At 43.4% G+C, this 15439-nt stretch overlaps 1 protein-coding gene across 1 annotated transcript in view; it reads left to right on the forward strand.

Moving 5' to 3' along the window:
• The window catches only part of PIK3AP1 (phosphoinositide-3-kinase adaptor protein 1), a 92503-nt gene that overhangs the window by 50243 nt on the left and 26821 nt on the right, over nucleotides 1–15439 (forward strand). The window contains exons 5-9 of the mRNA XM_033130765.1: nucleotides 66–210; nucleotides 2230–2372; nucleotides 2502–2634; nucleotides 4803–4999; nucleotides 7826–8015. Of these exons, the coding sequence (XP_032986656.1) occupies nucleotides 66–210; nucleotides 2230–2372; nucleotides 2502–2634; nucleotides 4803–4999; nucleotides 7826–8015 (808 nt within the window). The remainder of the gene's footprint in view (nucleotides 1–65; nucleotides 211–2229; nucleotides 2373–2501; nucleotides 2635–4802; nucleotides 5000–7825; nucleotides 8016–15439) is intronic.

Consider the following 15439-nt stretch of genomic DNA (forward strand, 5'->3'; position numbering starts at 1 on the left):
CTGGCTCAGCACTCTAACAGGGGACCCAGGAGGGAGAGGGGATGATGACTAGTCTCCTGTTCCAGGCAGAAACCACTGTGTACGTCATTCTGAGATGTAAACTGGATGAGAGAGTGACGACGGAAGCAGAATTTTCTCCTAAGGACTCTCCCTCAATAAGAGTGGAAGCCAAGCTGGAGAATGAGTACACCGTTTCCATGAAGGCTCCTAGTAAGTAGCCCCATTTACCTCCAGAAATTAGGCATCATGTTATGGAAGAGGCCCCCTCTTGCTTTCTTTTACTTGTCCTATTGTTATTTAACAACTGAGCAAAGTGACAGCCAAAATTTGGGTTTGGTTGTCATGTTCCATTTAAAGAAAAGGAAGTGTCAGAAACATACATGTGGCATGGGGTGGGGGCGGGGAGGAATGGATATATTAACATTTTTATCATTATAAAGTTAATATATTAAAATTCTTTTGAAATTAGAGAAAAGTAAGAAAAAAGCCATCAGGCTACCATTCAGTCTTTTTGGTTTGTTCACAATTTTTAGAAATACGTTGTTTCGATAGTATCTGTTACCTGATATTCTGGTTTTCTTTATGTAATCTTATTTGTATTCTTTCCCCATCCCTTTCTCCCATGCTACCGTGTTTCCCCGAGAATAAGACCTAGTCAATCAACTTTAATGCGTCTTTTGGAGCAAAAATTAATATAAGACCTGGTATTATATTATATTATATCATATTATATTATACCTGGTTTTATATTATATAAGACCCAGTCTTATAGTTAAATAAGACTGGGTCTTATATTAATTTTTGCTCCAAAAGACTCATTAGAGCTGATTGTCTGGCTAGGTTTTATTTTCGGGGAAACATGGTATTTCTTGGACTTTACAAACTTGCCATTTTATAACACCTTTTTTTTATTATAAAGGTAATGTGATGCTGTACACCTGAAATTAATATAAAATCATATCTAATGGCAAAAAAATAATGTGTGCTCAATACAGAAAACTTGAGAATACAATAACGATAACGGAAAGTAAATAGTGAATTACCCATATGCCCACCCCACAGGAAATCGCTTGTTTCTGTATTTTTCCATATCTGTACACATGGCTTCATACTGTCTCCTAGTCCACTTTTGTTACCTAGAAAATACCTGTGAGTATTTTTCCATATTAGTAAATGGTTGTAACATAATCCATTGTATAGACAGATATACCATAATTTATAAAACCAGTTCCTTGTGTTGGACTTGTATCTTACAACCATAATTTTTAAAGCTGCATAATACTCAACTGAAAAGAAATGTCATCTTTCAATTTTTCATTTCCTCATTGTTGCATATTTATGTAATTTCTGATTGCTTATTGTCTTCTTCTTATTTTAAATTATAATATATTGAGCATCATTATGCCCAGCAGGTTTTTTTTTTCCCTTTTGTATTTAGGATTATTCCTTAAGATGGCAACCTTGAAACAATGGGCATTGTGAAGGATCCTGGGAAATAGTGCTTAATTGCTTTCTGAAATATCACTGCTATCAAGTTTATTTGCTATGCCATTATCAGCATGAGGTGTTGTCGTTTTAAATACTTTTTGCTAATTAGATGTTTTTAAAAAATAGTGTGTTTTAATTTGTGGGTTTTTTAATTACTAGGGAGGGTGAATATTTTTTTCATGTTCTTTACTTGTCGCATTATCTCTTTTGTGAATCAAATCTTTGTGGTTGGAGTATTTTTAATTTTTTACTTCCCCCCTCAAAACCCCTTCCTGTGGTGCAGAAGAGAGAGAGCATGCAGGGAGGGTTCATAGTAATGGTAGCAGAGCAGAGAATCAATTCTACTGGCCCAGTGGGTGGAAGTACGGAGTTCCACCGGCCCAGATCCCTCCCACCTTCTGGCAACCACTGGCCTTTATGTAAAGTGCTTTAATTTCAACTCTTCTTCCTGCTTATTGTGGTACTGGGTCTATAGTAGTGAACCAAATAGATGAAAATCATTCGAAAATTAAATTTTCGATCCAGTGAGGATAATTCCTCTGACTCAGAGTCCTGTCATGTGAGTCTGCTCGTCTTTTTATAACTTCTGCCCTTTCCCTCACTTCCTTATCCCCGGCTCACCTCCAAGATCTTTCTTCCAGCCCCCAATCAATTTCTTCGCCATTAAGATGAATCCATCAACACTTTCCCTGGACCCTTATTCTTTTTGGGCACTTTTGTAGTATCTTTTCTTCCTTTCAGATCTTTCATCTGGGAATGTTTCTCTGAAGATATATTCCGGGGATTTAGTGGTGTGCGAAACCATTATCAGCTATTACACTGACATGGAAGAAATTGGGAGTTTATTGTCCAGTGCTGCCAATCCTGTGGAGTTCATGTGTCAGGTAAGGATGTTAGAAAGGAAACCTGAGTTTTCTGGAGATGGATTTTCTGCTCATGGTTCATCAGCCTTGAATCTGCTGTTTGGGAGATAGCTGGATTTAAAATCTGACTGTCTTCACTTTTGTATTTAGGCCTTTAAAATTGTGCCCTACAACACAGAGACCCTTGATAAACTGCTAACAGAGTCCCTGAAGAACAACATCCCTGCAAGTGGGCTGCACCTCTTTGGAATCAACCAGCTGGAAGAAGAAGATATGATGACAAGTAAGTCAACAGTCAAACCTGAGGAAACCAACACTGGGTTGATTCCAGTTTGCTGGTTCCTGCTCTACAGCCCTCCCTTTGAGAAGGAGTCCTTCTTCACTGGCTAACCAGAGATTCTTCTGAATTGTAAATCTGAATTCATCACCCCCTTACTGAAAACCCTTTGTGGTTCCCACTTGCTTTCCAGATAAAGTCCAAACTCTTTAACCTGTTTGCAGGTTCTTCCCAAGGGCTCCTGCTACATTTCTGATCTCTCTCTCTACTCTCTCCCTTGGCTTTTGTGCTCTGCTCCACAGAAGGTATGGACTTCTTTCATCTAATGAAAATGCCGCCCTGCCTCTTGTCATCTCGACTCGTGAGAATACACTTCTTCCTGCTCTTCTTGGTTGCCATTCACCTGGCTAATTTCTCTTTACCTCTCTGCAACAGCTTAGATTGTACTTCCTCAGGAACACCTTCTTGAACCTTCCGAAGGTTCCATCTACGTCCTGTGGGCTCCCCTAGCATGTTGGCTGAACACTGTCCTAGTGCTGCAAGCTGTATCTGTCTCCTTTTGCTGGGCTGTCAGCTCAGTGAGGGCTGGGACTGTGCCTGGGTGGCTCATTGTAGGCTCTTGAAACAAATACTTGTTTGATGAGGGAGGAGTAGTCTTGTGTGCATGTGTGACATGCCAGGACCTGGGAGAACCACTTGCATGGGGATGGTGCCTGGAGCACTGGACAGGATGCCTGTTATTCTGTGGACACCACTCTTCCTTTATGCTGTGGGTGCACTTCACAAGGGGACCCACGTCTTATCCTCTGCCTGCGTTCCGTTCTTCCATAGCCTAACAGAACCATAGGATGAGGTTATGCTACCTTCACATCCTTCTCCTGGGGGCATTCTCTTGTTGCCTCTCCCCATTTCCCTACTGTGGAATGTTCTTGCATTACTTCCAGCAGGTGTTAATATTCTCTATTCTTAAACTTGGGGCTTAGGAGGGAGTGTGTGGGATTCTGGGGACATTTTCAGATCTCTCATGCCAAGGATCATATCCTGGTGAATAGGAAGCTGGGTTTGTCTTATTAAAAAAACAAAACAAAACAAAACAAAAACCATACATATGGTGTTACAGTTGTGTTTAGAAATCAACTTTTATGAAAACAAAAAAAGATTTGCCCTTCCCCGCCACCTCCACATCAAACACATCTGTTTTCTTGGTTGAGTTTAACTTGTTGTACCGTGTTTCTCCGAAAATAAGACCTAGCCAGACAGTCGGCTCTAATGCGTCTTTTGGAGCAAAAATTAAAATAAAACCTGGTCTTATTTTACTATAATATAAGACCTGGTTTTTATAATATAATATAATTACTACAGTATAATATAATACCGGGTCTTATATTAATTTTTGCTGTAAAAGACACATTAGAGCTGATTGTCTGGCTAGGTCTTATTTTCGGGGAAACATGGTATTCAGATATTAGTAGGTAGAGGGGGTCTGGGGATCCAGTGACTCTCAGGAGTACTTTGCTTCCCATGAAATCAGAGGTTAATGGACATCCTGGGGTTCACTTGCATTAATACAAACATTTAAAACCTGTTCTAAACAAGGAACTTACTGAACACCATTATATTAATCATCCCGGGTCCCGTTGAGATACTCTGGAAATATTTTCTATTTCAAAACTAAGGCGTGGGGAAAGACTAAGTAACATAGAATTACTTGACATGCTTTATGAAATTGGGAATAAGAACTAAGAAAATGGACTTCTTTCTTTCAGTCAGCACAAAACAATTGCTTTAAAGTACCCTGAAATTTGCAGAGAAGGTCAAAACATGATTCCTGTTGCAGTTTGTGGCTGCTATTTAAGGCTTTAAATAAATCTGCACATTATGAATCTATTCTTTCTCAGGATTCTCTGGTTCTTTTAGAGAAAGAAGGTAGGATATTAATTATTAGATTTGCTAATAATTAACATAGGAGTATTATTTCTTCTGTCATCTGAGGGTATAATCTTCAGTGGATCCTTGAAGGAAGCCGTCAGATGTTAGGTCCATCAACCAAGAAGTGATGATCAAGTGCCTGCTAGATGCAATGTTAGACTTGTCAGCTTTGTCTCCCAGAACGGGGGTGCCCACTCTGCCTCCCCTTTTATCTGTCCATGAAGTTTTCCTTGACAATTTTTCAGATCAGAGGGATGAAGAGCTGCCCACTTTGTTACATTTTGCTGCGAAGTATGGACTGAAGAATCTCACGGCCTTGTTGCTCACCTGCCCGGGAGCCCTACAAGCATACAGTGTAGCCAACAAGCACGGACACTACCCCAACACCATCGCCGAGAAACATGGCTTCAGGGACCTGCGGCAGTTCATCGATGAGTATGTGGTAAGGTCAAGACGGGAGAGGCCCCAGGACTGGAAATGCACTACGTGGTCCTAGGGCTTCCTTTTCACCAAAGACGTGGTCGGATTTCATCTCTAGCATGTCCTCCTGTGCCTCCTCTGGCAGGGGCAATACATGAGGGCTTAAGAAACCAGCTCTGGAGTCACATGGACCTGGGTCCAAGTTCCTGTAGCAACATTTGTTAGTCACGGGGCTTTGGACAAATCATGTGTCCTCTCTCTGTTTCCTCATATGTAGAAGGAAGATAACAGTATACCCATAGAGTTCTTTCGAGGATAAAAGGAAATAATGTAGATAAAAAACTGAGGTCCACCTTCAAAGAATTTACAGAAACATTTAGGAATGAATCTGCTGAAGATTTGATGCTGATTCCTCTTGCTCAGTCACCTCCCCACCCACCTCCAAGTCTTCTTGGCGGGATGCTCCCAGTTGCCTCACCCACCATCAAGCCCAGGTGAACTGGGTTAGGGTTGTTTTCTTTCCTTAGCAGAGACACTATAAAACTTTGCACCTGAGGTTTCAGGGAGCCCAACTGTGAGGCCTCACCTACTGCTGACAGCTTCTTTCTGAGTCTGCCTGTCTTAGGGTAGATATTCCCAGTTTATCTGCTCACTTGGTTTTGGACCAGATTCTCCTTGATATTGACTTCTGGGTCCTTCTTTGAGTGTAATGTCATCTTACGCCTAGGCTTTGGAGTCACCCCAGGATTGCTTCCATTTTCTTGGCGGCAGCTGCCCTTCCTGACTCTACCCTTTTCGGGTTTTCCTCCATTTTCATGATTTATAGCAAGGACGTGGGAATAGCTTGGCCTCTCGTATGGGGCTGTGACCTCAAAAGAAACAGTAAACACAACTGAGTCTTGCTCTCTACCTCCAGACAGGAGTGATCCTGACACCACCCCAGAAATCTAATTCTCTGCTCTGTATTTGACAATCTACACGGCAGTGCCTCACGAGGCATGTAGAGGGGGCTTCCCGAAGTTTTGGGGTGATTAAGTGTGTTGAATGAATAGAATAGCCCAAGTGCCAATGATTTGGGCATCGTTGACATAAATGAAGTTATAAAGCGCTCACAGTCTGGGAGTATTTACTCAGCTTTACTCTGAAGTCACAAATGTGTAAAAGGCACTGTTTCATTTCCATGCCAATAGTTTTTATAAAGGATAACACAGTGTTCATGTTAATAAGTGCTATCTATTGAATTTATTTAATTGGCAAATGCATGATCTTATTTCATCCTCACCGCAATCCTTTGAAGTGGACAGTATTATTATCTCCCTTTAACAAATGAGGAAAGGGGCCTTGAAAGGCAGAGTAACTGTGCCTAGGGTCACACACTACTAAGGGCAGAGATAGGATTTGAACCTTGTTTGATGCGAAAGCTGTGGCTTGTTATCCTACTTACTCTACGCAGCAGGGAGGTTTAAAGATACACTTTCAGCTTGTACTGAAGTTAATCTGATTCACATTTCTCATATCATCTTTGTTCTCCAACTGTAGTCACCTTCAACCAATGCATCGTTAGCATTGCTACCAAACAGTTGTCCCTACGTGTTGTTCATGACCTCTAAGAAATGTCCCATTTCCTCTTTCCGCGACATCAAAACCAAATGCCAGTCGTTGAATCTCCAGCATTTCACAGCTGCCACCTGGTTCACTCCTTGGGTCTTATCAGGAAACCAACATAGACTGTCAATGGCAGATTAACTTTCTCAGGGTAGTGATGAAAATGAGTATTTTTGTGGGTTGATGCTGAAATCGGGATTGTGAAACACCAAAATTTCTCACCAGGGAAAAGTTGTGCAGAGGTTTTAGAGAAGCCAGCCCTCTGGTTTCCCAACCACCTGGAGGCAGAATGACAGAGGGCAGCTGGCCTGACTTCGGGGCATTTCATCCAAGATCATCTCTCCTTGATTACACAGGACATAGAAACGAGGGACATACTTTGGCGAAGTGCACTGTTAGGCACTTTGGAGCCGCCTGCTGGAAGGACGAGGCCTCGTGAATCAGGCTCCTGAGGGACCTCTGACTACACATAATGCAAAAACACCTTAGCTACAGCCCTGTTTATCCCATTTGAATTTCCATGTAGCTAGTCAGTAAGGGTTATACCCTTGTACATTTCCTCCCTTTTGAGGAACCATTAGGGTATAATGGAAAGGTCAGAAGCCAGGATTGCAGTCCTTTGAGTAAGGTGCTAGGTTTTCCTGAGCTTTGGTTTTCTCATCTGTGAACTAGAGAATATTATACCTTTCTTAAGCCCTGGTGGAAACAATGACATATAATGTATAGGCAAATACCTAGCATCGTACCTGACACATAATAAGTGCTCGTGAGAAAGGTGAAAATTTGGCCGGCCCCGCGGTTCAGGTGGGTGGAGCGCCGTCCTCCTAATGCTGAGGTTGTCAGCGGGGGGAACGCAAGGCTCGTAATACCGGCATGGACCAGGGAGCTGTGTCCTGCACAACTAGACTGAGAAACAATGGCTTGAACTGGAGTGAGGGATGGAGGGTGACGGGGTGGAGAGGCGGAAGAACGGGAGGATAAAAAAGAAAGGTGAAAATTTGTATCTTCTGGTCATTGGACGTTTATCGAGTGTATGACTGCTTAGTGTTCGGGTAAGAAACACAAAACATAAAACAAACACAAAGAGACTTGGAGCCTGGCCTCAAGGAGCTTTCAGTCTGGTGGGAAATAAATATAGATGTACACACAGAGAGAACCTTTACTTTGCCTGTCACGGGCCCATTCAGGGGCCTAACTCTGCTCAGAAAGCCAGGGTGTCTCAGTGTGCCTATGTCTCTTTCAGGAAACTGTGGACATGCTGAAGAGTCACATTAAAGAGGAACTGATGCAAGGGGAGGAGGCCGATGCTGTGTATGAGTCCATGGCCCACCTTTCCACAGACCTGCTCATGAAATGCTCCCTCAACCCTGGTTGTGACGAGGAGCTGTACGAGTCCATGGCTGCCTTCGCCCCAGCTGCCACTGAAGACCTATGTAAGTAGCACAGCCCCGTTCTGCTTCATCTTTTTGCTGACAGCTTTCCTTATTCTGGCATATGGCAGGGGGTGGGGAATGGAGGAGGGGAAGTCCCTACTTAACCCCACATTACCCCCGAGAAGTAAAGATCCTGTTTTACACAAAGTTAGATCTGTCACCATGTGCTGTGACAAGCAGAATCCTTCTCTAAACTTCCTCTGCTATGACTACTATGTGACTGGATAGTTTAAGCAACGGCCTGGAAGTCAGAGCTGATGAAGACATTGCCTTGTTATCCGAGAAACTAAATCAGTGGTTTTCAACCTTGTCAGTCCCAATAGGCCTTTTTGTTTGTAGCAAACCGTTTGCCATGCTCCCCTTACTATGCTGATTATGAGATTTATATGTAATCTAACCTACCTACATCTGAAATTTTTAGAAATCAAATATACACCCTAACTAAAGTATAAAAGAGAACTATAAATGTAAAAGAGAACTAACATAAAAAAGAGGAGAGGAACTCTTCAGCCATGCCTGCTCATGAGGACACAATGAAATAGTTAGATGCAGACACCTGCACTGAGAATCACTGCCAATGTCATGGCCTCAAATGCTGACTGAGACGTATCTGTTGTACTGGGGACTTGGGTCCCACCAATAATGTTGGCATCAGTGCCTGGATTTTCCTAAATGGTGAACAATTCTTTACACTCTCCTCTCTATTTTCATAGTAATTGAACTCCTGGAAAATTCCGTGTATGTTAAAACCATGCAAAAATACAAATTGTGTTTATATATGAATTCGTTTAGTTTCTAGGCTCAGAAAATTATAAGCAGGTTTTTTTTTAAATGGTAACCTGATTTTATTGGATTAATGTAGAATAAACTTATTTCTAAAATATCATATTTCCAGGACGTGATTTTTCTTGTAAATTGCATTACAAATTTTACTCATTTTTGGTTATATATTTTTTTTCCAACTGCAAAAGCTATACATTCTTACAAAAACTTGAAACAAAATGGTAATACATAATTGAGTAATTAAAAGTCCACATGACTCTACCCACCCAACCAATATAGCAGTTGTAATAGTTTGGTGATTTGTCCATATTTTTCTTTGTACCTTTTGATATTAAATGAAAAAATATACACATCCATACCTATACATATACCCAGAGATGTACAAACACACAAATGTGTAAATTTGTATCATAAGCGGTTTTTTATCTATATGTATGTCTAAAGAAATATTTAAAAGCCATGAGAGACATGGTTACCCTCTTCATTGTGCAGGGCTGTCGGACACATTGGAGGGTGTCTAGCATCTTTCTCCCTTGTCCTGCTACATGCCAGTAGTGTCCGTCCATCACGGTGACAACCCAAAACACTCTCATAGATTTTCCAATCTCCCCCTAGAGGGCAGTGCTGCTCCCCTTGAGAACCACTGGCCTAAGTTCTGTTATATTTCAAGTGCACGTATCAAGGTTGAAGCAGGAGGACCACACAGTCGGCCCTCTAAGAGCCTTCTCGATATGTTACCAGCATTTACTATCAAATGCTAAGCGCTCTGAAACTGCCTAGGACTTAGCTCTCCTTCCCTCTGATCTAATCAATAGATTCAAGAAAGACGAGGCAGAGTACCTATCAATATTATCAGCTTTATTGATGGAGAGCTTTCTGGAATGGACTAGATTGAGTATTGCCAACTTGCAGCCCGAGAAGAAGACAGCAGGGCCCTGGGCCCCCAGGGAGGTGGGCCTGATTTTCCTATCCATGAATGGAAAAGCAGATACCGAGGGGGTGCCTTGGAACAGGAAGTGTGGGCACTTCAGGGTGCCAGAGGTGTTCTGACACCAGCAGCACCTTTGACACTGCAACCCCAGCATGTGAAAGGTGTGGTCTAGTGGTTGTTAGGTGCTTACCAGTCAGATCGGCTGCTCCTTTGAGGGAGCACGGAAAAAGAGGGAATGCGGTAGAAGCTCTCTTCCAGCACCTAACTGGGAGGATTAGAAGTGCTGGCGGAAGCTCTTCCTGAAAGAGCTGTGACCCCGCAGGGAGGTGAGGCGAGAGAGTGTCATCCCCACTGTCCAAATCCTCTATCTCACTAAATCCTTAAAGCAACTGTACAAGGATGCTTTTATTAACCTGGACTTTACAAATGAGAAAACTAAGGCACGAAGAGGTTACACAAATTTCCCGAAGTCTCACAGCTAGTAAGTAATAGAGCTCAGATTTGAACCCAGGTCTCTCTGTCTCTAGGACTATATTCTTTATTCTGTGCCAGAACTTGCCATCGAGTACCACAAATTTTAGTCCTGGTTTCTTTCAGAAAAACTGTTTTGGCAGCGGCAGCCCTACTTCCTTTCTCTGCAGCCCAGGTATTAGCTCACATAACAGCCGCTGGCGCCCCCTACCCTTGCACATCCTCATACCCAACAAGCATTTTCTGGAGCATCGACCATGTTTCAGCTACTGGCCTCTCCTGGGTACTGGGGGAGAAAAACGGGGGCCAAGACAGTCCTTTCCAATCTGGAACAGAGATCCCTTCACAAAAGAACATTTGGAGAATAACTGGTACCCACTTGAGAAGCCAGAGACCAGTCATTATTCTGCCCTTGTGACCTTACTGTGAGACAATTGAACAATTGGAGAATCCCCCACTTTGCTGGTGAACCTGAACACCTGCTGTCCCCTTGAGTGCTCCACCATATGAAATCCCCCACCACATCCGTAGAAAGCTTCGGGGAATGTGAAAGGCAGCCATCCCATTACTCCTCACAGCAGGAACAGTGGGCCTCTCCAGCACTTCCCAAGGAGGTGGAATGCCATGGAGCTGGCCTGGTTTGTGGCCAGTTGGCAACTTGTAAAGTTACTTGGGGTCAGGGGGATTCTGGTTCCTGTGGAACTAGAAAAAGGCCACTGAAGAAGAGGCTGTAGAATTTGGCTGCTTTATTAGGGTTGGGAACCGAAAACCCAGGGCATTTTTCATTTGCCAGATCATATAAACTTTGAATTTTCCGATTCTAGGCATGACTTGGTGTGTGTTTCTGTCTCTGTGGTTTAATCTTGAGAATGACCACTCACCCATTGGGCCAGAAGAAGCAGCAGCTTGTACCTGGGGAAGAACCATTCGTTTTACTGCCAACGACTCTCTAACAGAGAAGGCAGCGTAGTTCATAAATAAGGAGGACAAACTGACAAATCTAGGATCCATATTTTCAACATGACTCGACACATTAGTAACTCGGGACATCTGCCAGTTGTTTCACGTCAACAGATACTTTTGACATCTATTATCTCCTCTGATCGTCCTTGGGCTTGGTAGATAGAATCGTCTCTATTTTACAGGGGAGAGAACCAAGGCTCCAAGATTCAGTAACTTATTTAAGTCCCATCGAGGGAGAACTGGGTCAGGAATCTGGGCCTGCAGATTCTCAGGGGACAAGTCTGTCTGCTCCCCCACTGTGACAAAAGACTCTCCTAGCCTGCCCTTCTTCTGGGGTCTGCGTTTGCCAGTCCTAGGATAAACACTTAGACAGGAAGTATTTCTAAATGTCTAAGTAGCTGAATTTATCAGTGCCACCTTTGTCAGCATTCAACCCTAGGGGCTGAAAGTAAACATACTAAGGTATATCGTGTTTACTCACCCACCCACTCATTTCATTCACTTGCTCTCAGGACAAACATGGAGTGCACGCTTTAGGTCAGCTTCTTACCACTGCTTTGGAGGTCACCTGATCGTGTTGGGACAAATCTGCCTCTTTCTGATTTGAGTTTGAATAAGGGAGAGTAACGAGGCTCCCTGCTCCAAAGGGAATCTGAGACAACCACTAAGTAGGAAGGTTGTCACGGAAATTCCGTGTTGAATGATGGGAGGCTTGCAAGCAACTTTGGGTTCTGACCTTGAGATTTTATGATTCCATTCCAAGTTTTTCTTCTTCTGAACTGGTGTGAATGCCCGTCCAAAAGCACAGACACACACATACACACGCACACACACACACAGCCCTCACACGCTTGGTCTTCAGTTTAGATAATGCTGCCATCAGGTGGTAACTACATGCCTTTGTTGTCAGACTTTCCACTTTGCTTCCAATTTTCTTGAGAATTTTTTGTTCAAGATCCCACACATTTAAACCATCACCGTCCTCACCTTATTATATAAGAAATAAATGTCTTTATTAAGGCTTACGCAAACATTAAATAAAACTCAAGGCACACCTCTCTTTGGGTGTTTTCACAATCTTCTGATCTTTTTCTCATTTAGTTCTTGTTCCCCTGATCTTGCGTTCAGAGAATGATACGGTGGACCTGGTGGTTCTCTGACTTAGGTAATATATTTCGTGTGGAAAGCCTCACCCAGGGACTGGTCACTTGCCTGAGGCTCTGGGTGCTGAGGCCTCAGGAGCCATTTCTGGGAGGCCCTTGTCTGGCTGTTTCCAGTGTAATCTGCTTGTGGATTTAGCTTTGCTTAAATATCTCAGAGGTTTGTCTTCCGTAGGAGAAAGAAGCAAAAGGAGAAAGGTGTAATATCTCCTACTAGAAACTGGAAACTCACGTGAGTCACTAATCCCTGCCAGACCAAAGGCTGCTCTGCTTCAGATGACTCCTGCCTTGAATTTCTCTATTGCATTCCTGCTCCCTCCACCTGGCTCCGTGGCTCTAGTTTGTATATGGCGGAGAACTGACTCAGCTCTTAGCAACCTCCTTGGTAACTGGTGTCTTTGTAACACATCATCTCCAGCAGTGTTTGCTTCACCTGAGCTCTCTGATTCAGCCCCTTTCTGCGAGCTGGATTCCTCCAGAGCTGGGGGCACAACTGGGCACAGTAAAGGGCCTTGCAGCCCAGCCATGTCAGGTCTGAGCGTAGCTGAAGGAGCATTTGTAAGCAAAATTGTCAAGTTATTGATTTGCTTCTGGAACATGCTGCCTTCCCTGTCTGCACCCTTTTCTGTCAAGAGTGTCCCTCCCTGTGGCCACTGAGTCGCAGCCATCCTTCTGCTTCCCATCTTGGGAAGACTCTAGCTAATAGAGCCAAGAAATGCTTTAGGGGCAGTGGGGCAGGGTACAAGGCATGAGGTCTTACCAGCAAGGAACTCGTTCTTAGGCAGGGCTGTTCCTGTCGTGTCCAGGGCTGAAACTGACCTAGCGGGTGAAGGAAGGCTCAGGGTACTTCCTGACCTCTATTGCTTTTTGCCCCACCAGATGTACCAGAACTGTGCTGGGGACATAGGCACTTAGTGAAAGCATGTTGGATGGAACGTTTTAAAGTTAACAAGATAAAATCCCCACCACGACCAGCAGTCTTGCTCCCCTCTGGACCCGCGCAGCTGTGGGTCACACTTTTCTTGGGGCGCTGCACGCAAATCACTGTGCACTCTGCTCATGTACATGTTTCTCAGGTAACCTCCTCCTGCCTCAGGATGCATAGACCATCCACAGTGCTGTCCACAATAGGTGTTCAACTGTTTTTTGAATTTCAGAGTGCCAGAAAATAAGGAGCGGTCCTAGATTTTTTGATGTGGAGCAGTTTGTTGATGTTCCAGTGCAGACTTCACTTTCCCGGGAGGTGGTAGTGAGACATCTATTAGATGTCCCCGACGGAGTGTGGGACATCTCAGGGTGGTACTAGCTCCTCGCTGCTCCAAGCTGCCTTTTCTTTCATGTCTCCATACATTTGCTTGTGTTGCTTCTGCTGCCTGAGTTGCCCTTCTTTTCTCTCAGCTTGAGAAATGCCCAGATTCTTTCACAAAACCCAAACACCGCCATACCATGTATTTACTTGTTTATTCCGCATTAATTTGTTTATTCACATATTCATTCATTCAACAATATTTATCGAATTCCTCGTGTGTTTAAGTCATGTGCCCGGTGACCAAGAGTCAGTAAACAAGCCAGCATGATCCCTGCCTTTCAGAGCTTCTCTTCTAGAAGTAGAGCTGGATATTACACAAAAATACTAGCTGAATATAAAACTACAAACCATGACAGTGCCATGGAGGAAAGGATATTGTGGCAGCTACAGATGGGGAGAATGGGAGGTGTGTGTGTGACTTTGCAAGTCATGGTACCCTGCACCCCACCATGCACTCATCCGGTAGACTGATTTCTACAGGGCAGAGGGTCTGTGTGCTTGCCAGGGGTACCGTATTGAGGTATTTGTTGTCTGCATAAGAAATCCACAAAACTTTTTGCTTCTCCTAACCCTTTCATTTGTAGCCCCTTCTTTTTCATTGCCAATGAGTCCTTAGCCCTCTCATTTCAGACTGCCATTCTTTCTGTCTCTGTCTCTGCTTCTTTTTGTCTGTTTTTTTTCCTCTCTCTCTATCTCTCTGTCTCTCCCTTATCCCTGCTCCCCACGCCTCCTCCCTCTTTCTGTCTCTCTCTTTCTGCATGTGTGTGACTCTCACTCCTTTTCTCTCCATCTCTCTCTCTCTCTCTCTCCTTCCCATTACTTCTCCATTAGGGTATGGAAGGTTGGAAGTTCTCATTGACATGGTCAATCAAAGCATCCATCCCACCGGAGTGCAAGTAGAACCAATTAGGTTTCAGGTTACCTTCAAAGGTCTGATCATGCTGCTTCTGGCTCTGAGGCTCTCTTTTGGCCACAAATATACTTGCTGAAAAAAATTCTTTTGGCTTGCTTTCAGGGTTTGAAAGCCTTTGCAGAAGAATAGTCTCTCAGTATCTGACATTTTACTGTATTATGTACTCAGATTAGGTTTTATATTAAATTAACAACACATAATCTGGATGGAGTTTCCACTGCAGTAAGTGATCTAGATTTATGTCCCATGGGGCGTATCATATGGGCTTCTTCACAAATTCATTACTGCTCTTGACTCACTCCCGAATTAAGTGCCTGCTTGGGCTTTCTCTCATCTGTTCAAGCTTCTTTCTTCCCAGAAATGGGTTCTTTCTGACTGACTCCTTAAATAAGGTGTAGTGTAACTCTGCAGCTGTCTCTTCCCAGAGAAGACTGGCCTCAGAGTCTCCTTGTTTTTTTTTCTTTTCCTCTCCTTTGAAAGAACTTTGCACTTTCTCCTTAGACCAGCAGGTTTCAGTGCATTTCAGTTTATTTTTAACTGACAAGTGGTGAAGGAATCTGAAGTACAAACCCTGAGCATCCAGGGTTATTGTTCTGCTTTCCTTCACAGAGTGTCCTTTGTCCCTTCACCTCCAGAATTTTCTGTGTATTTCAGTCACTCGTGTGTTACTCACTCCATGCCTGGGTTGTACATACACATGAGGTTGTCAAATTTAGAGTCTGAGAGGGTCTTATCACTCACTAACTCCAAGCAATTAGGAGTTTTTCTTTTCCTTATTATTACAAAAGTAGTATCTGCCACTCCTAGAACTTACTGCTAATATAAGTATGGCAATAATATTTTAAAAATCATTTCATGTGCCAGTGTCACTTAGCTGGTGTCAAGTGTTTGGGG

Source organism: Rhinolophus ferrumequinum, chromosome 16 (assembly GCF_004115265.2).
Source record: "Rhinolophus ferrumequinum isolate MPI-CBG mRhiFer1 chromosome 16, mRhiFer1_v1.p, whole genome shotgun sequence".
Taxonomy (NCBI): domain Eukaryota; kingdom Metazoa; phylum Chordata; class Mammalia; order Chiroptera; family Rhinolophidae; genus Rhinolophus; species Rhinolophus ferrumequinum.